General features: G+C 45.6%; 1 protein-coding gene across 1 annotated transcript in view; it reads left to right on the top strand.

Moving 5' to 3' along the window:
• slc25a26 (solute carrier family 25 member 26) overlaps positions 1–13,609 on the top strand; it is a 71,409-nt gene that overhangs the window by 50,828 nt on the left and 6,972 nt on the right. The window contains exons 7-9 of the mRNA XM_086168733.1: positions 4,157–4,226; positions 5,903–5,967; positions 10,331–10,404. Of these exons, the coding sequence (XP_086024859.1) occupies positions 4,157–4,226; positions 5,903–5,967; positions 10,331–10,404 (209 nt within the window). The remainder of the gene's footprint in view (positions 1–4,156; positions 4,227–5,902; positions 5,968–10,330; positions 10,405–13,609) is intronic.

Below are 13,609 nucleotides of genomic sequence, written 5' to 3'. Positions count from 1 at the left end.
TCGGAGGGGATATCGTGGAGAGGCAAAAAAAAAAAAATCCCAGGATATTAGGTAATTGTCCATCTGGCTCACTGGACACACACACGCACACACACACACGCACCAACGCCAGGATCTTCACAGCTTTTCAGCAACCACATGGACAATTTTAGAAATTGTTTCACACATTCATTTTATTTTCCCACCCGTCAAACTCAACTGTAACTGACCTTCCAATAATGCCAATAATACGTGTGTGTGTGTGTGTGTGTGTGTGTGTTTGGGAGCGGCAGTCTGCCACAAAAAATGTTCTATATTCCAGGGGTTTAAGCAATCAAAAACATATATTAAAATAAGAGAACTAAAAAACAAACAACCATTTATCTACCCAACCTCCTTGCCTTTCTGATTTATGCCACTTCATCCCAGAAGCTGATGTGCGAATATGAACCATTCTTACAATCTTGATAAAATAGATGAGAATTAGAATTAAAAAAATAAAAAAAAGATGTAATTGAGGCTAAACTCCATCCTGTTCATGGTGAGAACCTGCCGTGTCTCTAAATGTACGCGTCTCCAACACCAAGCTACAGTGGGCCTTATCTGACTGGTTATCTGAGAACATTTCTTCTTCTCCTCGGAGACGTCCTCTAACCTTCTCAGACGTCCTCTAACCTTCTCCTCTCACACCAACAAACATCACATCTTCTGTCGCCCCGTCCATAAATCTCCTCCCTGGCAGTTCCAGCCTTCTTCTACCCAGATCTCAGTCCGACCGTATCTCCAGAACATCTAACGCGCCGTCCCCTCCTGATCCGATCCAGCCTCCGAACCCCCAAAGAGAACCTCAGCATCTTCATCCCTGTATGCATGGATGAACGGAGAGCGGCGCACACACACACACACACACACACACACACACACGTGGGGGGGGGTTCTATTTATTTTAATTTTTCCAAGAAGATAATTACCTTCAATCGCGGGTCGCAGTTCCCTTCAGGTGCGCCGTTTGGAGCAGCAGCTCCAACATCTGACCTCTGACCTCTGACCAGCCTTCCATCCAGTCAGGGCTCTGCTTTTAAAATCACAAGCGGAGGGGGCTCATGGTAAAGTGCGAGGATCTCGTAGCACACACAAAATGTTTGCGCAAGTACACATCGCTGACGTGTGCTGATGTCCCGACACACACACACACACACACACACACACACACACACACACGGACCTACCGCACCTCGCCTGTGGTTAAGGCACCCAGGTGCGCAGTCGAGCCCTGACATGAAGGTTCAGAGGTCAAAGAGTTTGTTTTTCCAGGTTTACCCCTCATTATTTATTCATGAAATAAGGGGGCGGTGTGTGTGTGTGTGTGTGTGTGTGTGAGTGAGCGAGCGTGTGAGTGTGTGTGTAGGGTCATCCAGTGTGGAGCCTTTGATGTGGGGGAAAAATGCTCTCCTTTTTAATGTGCCGTCTAATGGAGCACACATGACACATCCTGAGTGCGCGCACACACACACACACACACACATACACACACAGACTCAAACACACACAAAAGGTTTGTCTCTTTTTTTTTTGCATGCGTTCCCTTGTTTGTGTTTGTATGTGCTACACACACACACACACACACTCATACACAGACTCAAACACACACAAGAGGTTTGTCTCCTTTTTTTGCATCCCTTCCCTTGTTTGTGTTTGTATGTGCTACACACACACACACACACAAACATTCAGGGACCACATTTTTTTTTTTTTTTTTTTTTTTTTTAATTTCCATGTGTGTGAAGTCGGAAGGGAGAATGAGATAATATGCAACAGATTAAAAACTTGCAGCCGTGGTGGTTGGAGGGGGTAGAGGTGGAGGCGGGGGCAAAGAAAATATCAGTAATCGCTCCATGCTTTCGCCCGATTGCTCTCCCCGAGACGTAATCATACCTCGCGGTGCCCGAGGCAGCCCAGCTGTCCACACGCATTTGGTACAAAAACTAAACCCTGCATAGTCGGTTTCCCCATCGCTTTGCGGGAACTTGTTCGGGGGGGTGAGGGCGAGTGCACCAGAGAGAGCGAGAGAGAGAGAGCGAAAGCTTCTTGTCCTGTTCACTCTGGAAACAAAAAAACATCAGGTGGTTCCACTCAGTAGCCAGCGCCGTGATGGGAGTCTCTTCAAACACGGCCCGTGTTTTGGACTTTTTTATCTCCGGCTTCCACTCGAACCCACATGTTTATTGTTTCCCATCAGCTCCGATCTCTTCTTCAAATGTGTGTGTTGCGGTTTAGCGCAGAGACAGCGGCAAGCTGCGTCACCTCCGCGGCAGTTACCTGTCCCCGGTGAAGGATGCTCGGGGGGATTATATGTGACAATTAACATCTGCGGTTTAATTTCAAGTACTCTCGGGATAACGGTGCGTCCAAGGACAATTTCCAAAACATCACGCTAGAAATGTTAAGTCAGCGGTTCTTCTCGCAAAGCCATTTGCTAATTTCAGCTTTTCACTGAAATGAATGAACATTCAGTTCCTGGAGAGTTCCTGTCAGTCTTCTGAAGTTGCATATTGTTTTTTTTCCCCACAGGAAAACATGCATGAAGTTTATCGGAGACCCTGAATTGCCCAGATGTGAGAATGAAGGAGTGAATGGTTTTAGGTCCATATGATGGGTGAATGAAAGGGCGAATGGTTTTATGTCTGTAAAATGACGCCCGTGTCTCTATGTGACGCGGGAATGAGAGGCCGGACGGTCGTAAGTCTCCATTTGTGGCCTTTTAATGACTGGCGACCGAACCAGGGTGAACTCCTGGGATCCCGATTGGAGGATAAGTGGTAACGATCATGATTGAATGAAGCGTCAAAAAAAACGACAAGTCATCTTAACTGGAAAATAATACCTGATCTTTTTATAGCGTTTCATTGTGTGTTTCCTTACAGCATTGCTTCTTAAACAGGTTGCGATGCCCGACGAACATGCTAATGGTGTAGTGTTAGCTCTGTTTTGTTTTTTTTGTTTTGGTTTTTTTGCACCGATTATGCGCACGCACAGCACAGAGCAGGAGAAATTAAGTGCGGTGGACGAATCCTCGAGAGACACCATGGAAAAATATTTTACCAGAGATGATAAGAAAGGCGGTGAGAGATAATGAGAAAACGAAAGTCACCCAAAAGCTAAGACGAGGAAATCTGACTAAGCGAATGTAGCGAGAAAAAAAAACAAAACAAAACAGCACAAATTGTTTTATTCATTTATGTTTTGTAGGTTAAAGTGCTCTTGAGTTATTGTTGTCGATCAATTAGAATTATTATTATTTATTGATTTTATTTAACTTTATTTTTCAGTATCAAATGGTTCAGTCGGTTTAAAACTGTATATAGTTTGAATAAGTATTTTTTTTATTTCATGCAAAATGATGCACTTTAAATCTTTTCTGTTACAGACTTAACAAACAATGTTTAAAAAAGTTATTCTTTGTTGATCTATATTTCTTTCTTTTTTCTTTTCCTCAATGTTAACAATCATAATAATAATAATAATGATAAGGATACTACTAAGGTGTACGTAGAACAATTTTATAGACAAATTATACTATTTATTTTTACGGTGGAGAGTGGTGGGGGGGCGAAATGTTTTCTTCTTCCTGGGCGAGCGTAACAGAAAATGACTGAGAAGAACAGTATAACTTGTATTATTATCATTATTAGTGTAATTTACTTCCTGGTTTGTTTCCTCCAGCTCAACTTTACATTTCTGCAGCTTTGAACGCAGTTAAAAAAATAAAAAAAATCACTGCGACCTTTGTGACGGCGGCGTCCTGTCCCGCGAAAACGCCGATCTCCATTCAGTGGGAACGCTCCGGCCTATTCTTTTACCTCCCTCTTGTCCCGGCCTAGTTCTTGGGAAATAAATAGGATGACATCACTGGGGAGAAAAGACAACACAAAAATAGCCGGACGGCCGCGTTCCCAGCCGCCGGCACCGGACCCCGGGCCAGACCGGACCAGAGTTCACAATGTGTTTCCAATGTGTCCGGTATCTCCACTAAAACGACCATTCTCTCTCTCTTTTTTTCCCCCCTTTGTTTCCCCTCTTTCTCCCACTTTCTTGCTCTTTCATCATCCTCCTCTATCGTCAACCTGCCCCCCCTCTCTCTCCCCGACCCCTCGACATTTCCCTCTCTTTCTCCCAGACGCTGTGGTCATGGAGGCAAGGTCACACGCTCTACTCTTGGCAGGCTGCAGTCTGCGGAGCTTTTGCAGGTGCAGGGGATTATATGCTGCTTTGGGAAAGAGGGATGGAGGGAGAGAAAGAGGGAGGGACGGACGGATAGATGGAAAGGTGAATAGATGGTCGGGAGGGGAAGGACGAGTTTAGCCAAAGTGTCGGGGAAGAAAAAAAAGTTGGGTGAATTACATTGTTGTTGTATTGTTGTTGTTAAAGTATTACATACTTTTGTTGTTGGTGCATCAGTAAAGAAAATGAAGGGCTTATAGTTACATCTAACTTCCTACACATGACATTCTGCATCGGAGTTTGCATATATATGTATGTAAAAGTGTAAATGTAAAAAATCAGCGGGTAAATTTGCTGAGGAAGGTTTGTCAGTGCGACGATATTGTTTTAAATGTAGTTTTCTCCCGAGATAGCGGGGAACATCTCGCCGTCCGTGTCCGACCACGCACACACAAACCCAGTATCTCTGTCCCGTCCCGTCCCGGGAGGGATGAGGGGGGGTTTGTTCCGGGGAGCGGAGGCCCCTGCAGCTGCGCGACCTCCTGAGCGCTGGGGCCTGAAGTGGTTTTCTTAAAAAAAAAAAAAAAAAAAGAGGAAAAAAAAAGAAAGGGAGAAGAAAAGAGCGAGAAAGGGGCTCGGAGCAGGATGAGCCAAAGGGAGGGGGAAAACACAACCGGCTGAGCGGCTTCTTTAAAAGCAGAGAGAACGGCAAACAAGGTAGAGTGGAAACATGGAAGCGTTCCCATCGACGATTATCTTCGAGGTTAGGAATTTAAACCGATCGGTGGGGTAAAAAAAAAAAAAAACGCTCCACGGACGCGACGTGAAATGACGAACCCGGGATCGTCGGTCAAGCGGAGGGGATTAAACCGGCTTCGCTCGCCGAAACCGGATGACATCATCGGCCGATTAGCATCCAAACTTCGTCACCCCCTCCGATCCGATCGTCCGCTTCCCCGGGATTTTATCGGGCTAATGCGTTCCCCTATTGTTCTCCGAGAATCTCGGAAATCGTCTCGCGACGATTTTTTCCCGTATCCAAGTCAAGGTTAATTGACCCTTCGGAGGCCGGATGGGGGCGGCCCCCCGTTTTAATCCACCGATTATTCGGCTGTCGTTTACACAGCAAAAAAACGCAACGTCGTGTTTTTATCCCCCCCAATTTTAGCCGGCTTCCGCTCCCGTCGCCCCCCCGGGAACACATAATGCAACGTTTACCCGGAACACTTACTGATTTTTGCGGCGCGCTCGGCGATCCGCCGCCGGATCATGTGGCTCATCCAATTGAATAAAGATTTATTGGGCATTGTGTGTGTGTGTGTGTGTGTGTGTGTGTGTGTGTGTGTGGGCGGCGGCGGTTCTTCAATATGTAAGCGTTTGAGCGAAGTCTGATTCCATGTCTTGCACATAATTTTGTGTGTGTGTGTGAGGGAATAGAAGTGTGTCTGTCTAGCTTTTGTGGTATAAAAAGGGGAGGGGGGGGTCCTGGAAGGGAAATATTCTCCTTTTTTACGAACTTAATGTTGCAGAGCTCCAAGAGCCCGGCAGTTTATTGGCGAATATCTACTTTGATGTCCCCACGCCGGGGGAAGTAAAGCCCTTTATACGTTTATTTTTAAACGTTTGAGGACCCGCGTGAGAGCTGGAGTACCTTTTATGTTCACGCTTCGAACAATGTGTATGTGTGTGTGTGTGTTTGTAGGTGCTGTGGCTGCCTTTGTTACCACTCCTCTCGACGTGGCAAAGACCAGGATCATGCTCGCAAAGGTATACACACACACACACACACGGAGTACACCGCCTCCTCTGGCGCAAGCATTTTAAACAGCGCTGTCAGGTGATGCCTCGCAGACGGGGAACCGAACAAGTGAATTTCCTCCGTGTCAGCAGACTGTTTCGCTGCCGGGACGGGAGCGGGACTCACGTGCGACGCCCCGGCTTGGAAGCTGCGTTTCGGGAAAACGCGTGCTCGCGTGCGGTTAGCGCTCGGATCGGAGGTCTTCGCCGCTCCGGGGGGAAATTTCCACCGCAGGGCCGCTCGTCTGTGAAAGGTGAAGCGGTCGGTCTCCTCGCCGCCGGGCCCGTCCCCTCCTTTTTTTTCGTTTCTGGCTCGTTCTCCCTCTGGATGTCTGGCTTCCCTCAGCGCGTCCTATGCGCTCATGCCTCGCTGTGTTTCTGTATAAAAGGGGGAGTGAGTTCAGACTTACACCGATCAGCCCTCCCTTGAAAACACACACACGGACACACACTGACTGTCCTTGGAGAAGACATGGTGTACCATTCCTCCCCCCCCCCCCTTCACCTCTGACTAATGAGATGCCGGACTCAACCAAACACGCCTGATCTGTTTTCTGGAAGCTGCTGGCCGCCGACGGAGCGACGTTCCCGTATTCCGACGGCGGCCGCCGTAATTTACCCCCAGCAGAGGACTTGGCGAGCGCTGGAGTTCAGTTATAACTTTATACGGTCAAGTTTTTCAATCCGCAACCCGCGTGGAACCACGGCTCCGTTTGATATTCAAACGTGTGCGGTTTTTATAATCCAAAGTTTAAGTTTTAAGTCGGTACCGCGGACGAGCAAAGCATCGGTGACGTCCATCTGGAAGTTTGGGCGTGTTTACGGTTTTATAGCGTCTCGCAAAAACGGCGATGTTGAAGTTAGAATCTCTCGGCCATGGTCGTTCTGCAAATTGGTCGTTCCCAAAGACCGGAAAAACATTCGCTGCCTCATCATTCTGTCTTTCCAAGTATTGGATATGAAATCTCTGAAGTCTAGAGAGTGTGTGTGTGTGTGTGTGTGTGTGCACGTGTTTCATTCACTATGTACAGTGTGTTTTCTATTTCTTTTATTGTTGAATCCCAGTAGTAGACCCGGTTGGAGGTGAAATAAGGACAGGAGTAAATGAATCAGAGAAGCTATTACAGTTTTATTTTAAGTAGAATATATTAAGTATCTCCCCACAAAAAAAAAAACAACTGGAAAAGTGCTGAAAACTTTCTGGAATTTGCTAAAACTGTGTAAGAAATTATGTTAAAATTAACAGATTTAATATCATATTTTATTGGATTAAAATTATAATATTAAAAGTGATTAATAATAAAAAAATTAAAAAAATCAGCCAGATTATAAAAAATGTAGTATATATTAAAAAAAAAAAAAAAAAAAAAAAAAACAGACCGAACAATTTCCCGGCCACAAAATATAACAGAACGCCGTAGTTGAACATTTGCCGGGGTTGCAGTTTATGACAAAGCGTATTAAAGCCGTGCTCGTTGTTGGAGGAACATTTTTAAAGTCCGACTGAAGTTCGTCCAGAACCTCCTCCAGTAGTGTTGGACCAAAAGAGCGAGAGAGCGGAGGGCCGTGGGCGGCGGAGGGGAGGGTTGGAGGTGAAGGAGGGGGATGCGAGTCCCTCTTGTTTCCCACAGCATCAGAGGAAAATGTTCCTGCAAGCGCGGCGAGCGAAAGGCCGGCGCTGCACAGCAGAAGGAGTCGGAGCGGGCGGATGTCCAGGCCTCAGCTGGACGGATACCTTCCCCTCCCCCTCCCGCCGCTGCCACATCACCCTGGCAACATGCCTGGCACCACATGGCGGTGCAACACACACACACACACACACACAGTTTGTACGGCGAGCTGGCCTGGTTCCCGCGAGAGCTCCACGCGGCTGCCATCAGTGTCGTGTCCACCGGCCTCCGCTGGACGCCGCGCCAGCGAACACAAGCGTCGCTGTCAATTTTGCAAGGGCGGCGTGACAGTCGGGAAGCCTCGCCCGCCGTTGCTGTCCTTCAAATCAGACTTTTATAAACCGCCAGGATTTTCGGTTTCAAAGAAAATTTCGATAAGGGTTCGTCTCCGACAGTCGAGAGCCCGGGGGGGGTCGTATCCCGGAGCCGAGGAAGTCTGAAAGAGAGCGATTCTCGCCAGCAAAAAAAAAAAACAAAAAAAAACCCTAATGTATTCCCTGCAGTCGCCAAGGAAAATATTTCCAGCAGCATAAATTAACAGAAACCATCTTTATATAAGGAACTTTTTTTAAAAACACTCTTTTACGATCAAATACACTCCTGAACGGAGGATAGCGTTAAGACTGAAATCCGAGTTACGAGTCATCGGTCACACACACACACACGGAGTAGAGTGTGTGTGTTTTGAACCCCCCTATCCTCCGTTCCCTCCCTCCACCTTGACAGACAAGGAAAGGGGAAGGTCATTTTTCGGCAACAACAGAAGAAAGGACATTCATTCATTCATTTATTTTCTGTGACGCTCATCTTACCGGACACCAATCCATCGCAGGGCCGCGTATGGAGGCGTGCAACCATTCGCCCGCTCATTCACGGGTCCGATACGGTCGCACAAATCGGCCTATGAACGGAGATCGATTAAATCAGATTTTTAATCGAGACGCGAACAGGCTTCGCTGCAGGAATGCACGGACAAACAAACTCAGAGGCTTTCTGCATTGTGGCGTTGTAGCGTAGTAGCATTGTAGCGTAGCGGCAGCCAAGTGTGCTTCTATGCGTAGTTTACATTGTTCATTTTTGTGTTCTCTTGTTATAATACCATTTTTTTTACCTTTTTTTTTTCCAGTAAATTAACCCTCATAACGGCTCCCAAAAAAAAGTTAATAGTCGCTGCACGAACGCACGGACAAACAAACTCAGAGGCTTTCTGCGTCGTGGCGTTGTAGCGTCGTAGCATTGTAGCGTAGCGCAGCGGCAGCCTTGCGTGCTTCTACATTGTTCATTTTTGTGTTCTCTTGTTATAATGCTATTTTTTACCCTTTTTTTTCAGTAAATTAGCCCTCATCACGGCTCCCGAAAAAGCTAAGAGTGCTCGTGATAGCGGTGTTGAGAAGAAGTCGATCTGAAGAACAATAATAGCTAAACGTGAAAGTGTTTATGTTGTAGATCTCGCCAAGCGCTACGACATGGCAAAGTCAACAATCTGTACGATCCTGAAGGACAAAGATGCGCTAAAGACGGCTGATGAGGCTAAAGGGGCGACTACGTTAATGAAAGAAAGTGATTGTTAGTTTGGATTAATGAAAGACAGCTTGCTGGAGAAAGCGTTTGCGGGGGGTCGCATATGAGAGACAGCTTTACATTTGCTGATTTAGTGAAACGTCGAGTGCTGCCAGGAAGAGAAGGAAGATTCAAGCCTTTTATTGTCATTATACAGTGCAATGAAATTTAGAGATAGCAGCTCTCAGGTTCAGTGGAATCAAAACCAGACACAAATAACCTTAAAAGGCAGGACGTGGCCCCACAATATAACGATGGCAGCATCTCTGGGTTAGAGATATAAGGCAGAAAAAAATATCATTTGTATATAAGATAAATAACATCTAGAAGAATAAATAGATAAATACGTTGAAAGTAAAAGAAAGACAAATAATTAAGGTTATGTCTAATTCCTTTCTGTATTTTTTCCCATTACAAACCCATGAAAAGGACTGCAGTGAGTGTTTTTGGGCTGAGAAATTATCATATTCTTGAATTGAATCAAAGAATAAATTAAATTCATAAAGCGAGGGCCGAGGTTCACCCTCTCATGGACACATTTGGGTGATTTCGGGTCTCCAGTGAACCCCCTGAATGTTTTTGCACTGTGTGAGGAAACCAGAGCTTAGAATTGAACCGGGAACCTTCCAGCTGCAAGAAAAAAAAAAAGGGATTTCTAAACTTTATTTATCCTTAAAATGCATGACTAAAATACGCAACTCTTCCCCGACGCTTCAAAACGTTCACATTTCTACCCCCTCCCAGACCTGACTGCCACTCCACGGTGATGGATTAAGAACTCCCCGTCCGGCTGAGCCATATTGTGTAAATAAAAAATACTAGACTGACGGGCGGGAGGCGGGAGGCGGGAGGCGGGAGGCGGGAGGGGGGCGCCGAGAGCTCCAGCGCCTGGGTGGGTGTTGGAGGTGTCACCTGTGCTGACACAGCTGTCCGTGAGGGGAAAATGGAAGGGCGGGGGGGCGAGCTGGGCTGAGGAAGACTAAACAGTGTTTCTGTCCAAGTAGCAGGAAGAGAAGGAGACGATCCATCCATCATCACACCTCCCTCTCTCTCTCTCTCTCTTTTTCTCTCTTTTTCTCTCTCTTTCTATCTATCCTCCACAGGCCGGGTCGCCCACAGCGAGCGGCAACATCCCACTGGTGCTCTATGACGTGTGGAAGAGCCGTGGGATCACAGGGTGAGTGTGTGTGTGTGTGTGTGTTAGCGTTAGCCTTCATCCAGGAGGTGATTGAATTGACACCTTGCTGGATTAAAGTCGATGTTATTTCACATTTAAAGACCTGGATCACGGCTCATTTAGGGCTTATTTCTGGATTCCTGATCCAGAAAGTTAAGTAAAAAAAAAAATTTTTTTTTTAATCTGACATCCAGAAACAGCTATTTCCCCTGTTTAGCGTGAGCTGCCGGCCCAATGACATTAGGGGTGTGTTTTTTTTTTGTTTTTTTTTTCAAAGGAAGAGATTTACCATCTGTGTTTGTGGACATTTTGTTCAGGAAACAAAGACCAACCCCTGGTGAGAATGTATCAAACACAAATACGGTACACTTTGTAAAACCCCTATCACAACCGTGATTAAAAAAGAAAAAAAAAAATTGAAAACAAACACAGGGAAATGTAAGTAGTGGAAATAATAGAATTAACCCTCGACCTGGCATTTTTTTTAAGAAGAAGAATTGCTGAAAGCTGCCAAGAGAAAAATGCCTCAAAGCATCTTTGCAAACACGTTTTGCATAATTTGATTTAACCCTCGCGGAACCAAGTCTGACCAAGGAGCCGCCGCTGTGGGGGGAATTTACAGGAAAAAACATTTAAAAGACGTTTAAAAGCTTTTTTTTTTTTCTCTTCCTTCTTATTCTCCACGCCGCGATATTGATTAAGGTGTTCAAAAGGGCCGACTGGAAGGAGTTATTTGAGTGTTTTGATTTGTTTATGATGCACGTCGCACAAAAGGCCGGGCCTAATGGGTCCTCAGAGGGCTACCGGCGCTAAAAACAACCCTCCCCGGTGAATAATAGACCGCGCACGAACCGACATCGTTTAACGAAAACCCGTACTTCGGCGTAACGCTAACGGCTGATTTGGTTTGGGGCCGAGCCAAAGGCTTCTCCTCCGTCTGAGAAACGCAGACTCTGGACCAAAAACCGCTGCGACGCTGTTTGTTTGTGTAGGCCGCCGCACTGGAATCCAATCAGAGGAATGACGTTCCTCCTCCAGCAGCCCAGGGTGATTCCACACACACACACACACACAAAAAAAAATGCTCTCCGGCTCAAAGTCGCAGCCCTCAATTGTAATAAAAATCACGTTTGCAACCGCAGGACCGTTTCCCGCCGTCCCCACGCCCGCAGCGACGGCAAACAGGCGTTTTTTTTTTTTTGTTTTGTTTTTTTTACACAGGTGAAGCTCTGACGCGGATCCCACCGCACCCTTTGATACTCCGTTTTTCCCTTCTTTTTTTTTTTTTTCCTGCGACCCGGCCTCTTACGGTAACACGCATCCAAGAGAGCGCGCTCCGCAGGCCCCCGTAACGTGAAAATCCACCCCCACCCACCTGATATTTATGTAACCGGAGAGGAGCGGGGAGCAAGAATAAAGAGAGCAACTGAGGGCAGGAATGTGACGAGAGAGTGAAATGTAGAGACAAAGAGAGTGTGTAGAAAGCGGGCGGGGGGAGGACGAAGGTGGAGGGGGGGGACTGTTGTTCTGCAGGGCCAAAGGCTCGGCGGTTGCGCCGGGGTATGCCTCATACAAATTGCTGAGGCTTTAAAGCTGTAATTATCGTAATAGGCCCAATTGCAGTGTAGTGAAGCTCTAAAGTGCTTCCATGTGTGTGCCATGCCCCAGAGACCCCAGGTTAGAGAGCAGTGCATGCATACACACACACACACACGCACACACACACACGTACGCAAACACACACCCCTCCCACAAACCCTCACACACCCCTCCCCTCCCCTTGCAGTAACCACCAAAACCACCAAAGTGCACCAGCAATCATCACAACAAAAACTAATAACCGTTATACAGCCAGGCCCGGGTTTGGCTTGTGCCGTCTGAAAACAACTTAAGAGGTAAACAAGTGTGATTTTTTTTTTTTTTAACATTGAAAAAAAAAAAAAAAAAAATCCACATTGAAATGCAGACGGTCCAATTGGAAGCGGCGTGCAGGCGGGAAACGGTGAGAAAGAATTTAATGAAATGTGACAAAATTATGCCTTGAAAAAAAAAAAGAAAAACAGAAAGCAAAAATAAACAGTCAAAAGCGCGACAAATTGCAAGACTCTGAATAGCATGGAATTATTTATTGAAAAAAATAAAACAATTTTCCTGTGCTATGAATCTAGGCCTAGAAGAATGCTAGCAAGAATTATAAGGACATATAGGTGTGTGTGTGTGTGTGTGTGTGTGTGTGTGTGGAGTGGAGAAACATCTCAAGTGTGTTAAAAGAGTATCCCCCTATTAAGGAAAAGGAAGAATAAAAGAAAAGTAATTTATATAAATGTATATATTTATATATATATATGTGTGTGATTTGATCAGTATAAAAATATATATGAGTTTGTTGTATATCTACATATTTAGGAAATGTATGTTTTAATTCAATTTTTTTTATTTTTGTGATTATCTGCTGACTCATGGTAATGTTTCAGTCATTTATTATGAGTACGTCCCTTGAAACCATTTTATTAATTTTCTGCCTTTTTTGTGGCGCCGCTTTCTTTCTGGAACAGCTCTGTTTTTGGTATCATCTAAAACATATCTGGTTTCAAACAGTAGAATCCGGTGCACGTCGGGATTAAAACGCGGTCTGTGTCGATGACACGATAATAAAATCCTGTAATTTACCGGCGTAGACAACGATATAGACATAAAACATTGGAGCTTTGTGTAAAGGAAGTCCAGCGCAACGAAGTGTAACGGCGTTTGAAGAACACAGAAGTTCAATATTTGAAATCGTCATTACGAACAATTATGGGATGGAGCTCGATATAAGCGCTACTTCACAAGAGAGCCGTTATTCGTCCGGGCTTCACCTTGGTTCTGTCCCCATCAATCAGCCGACCGACGGTTTACACAGACTTGAATCTTTATCTGTAATGAGTCTAATGAGCTATAATGGTCAAATAATTGCTCGTAACTGTTCACAAAGTGCTTTTCGAAGGAAGGCTGGACACAAATAAAAAGGAACGTTTTTTTCCGACCTCGGTCCAAGCGACTTATTTACAGAAAGACCGCATCCATGTTTGACCTCTTCCTTAAAATCATTAATCATGTCTTTAGTTTTCGAAATGTTGATTTCTAAGGTCGATAACATCGCTCACCGCGCGGGTTTTGAACGCCATCCTCGTTATTTAGGAGCGACACAATCCGTTTGTTCGCA

Source organism: Fistularia commersonii, chromosome 21, assembly GCF_037954325.1.
Source record: "Fistularia commersonii isolate RoL2024-O1a breed Wild chromosome 21, RoL_Fcom_v1.0, whole genome shotgun sequence".
Classification (NCBI taxonomy): Eukaryota; Metazoa; Chordata; class Actinopteri; order Syngnathiformes; family Fistulariidae; genus Fistularia; species Fistularia commersonii.
This window is presented reverse-complemented; position numbering and strand designations above follow the sequence as displayed.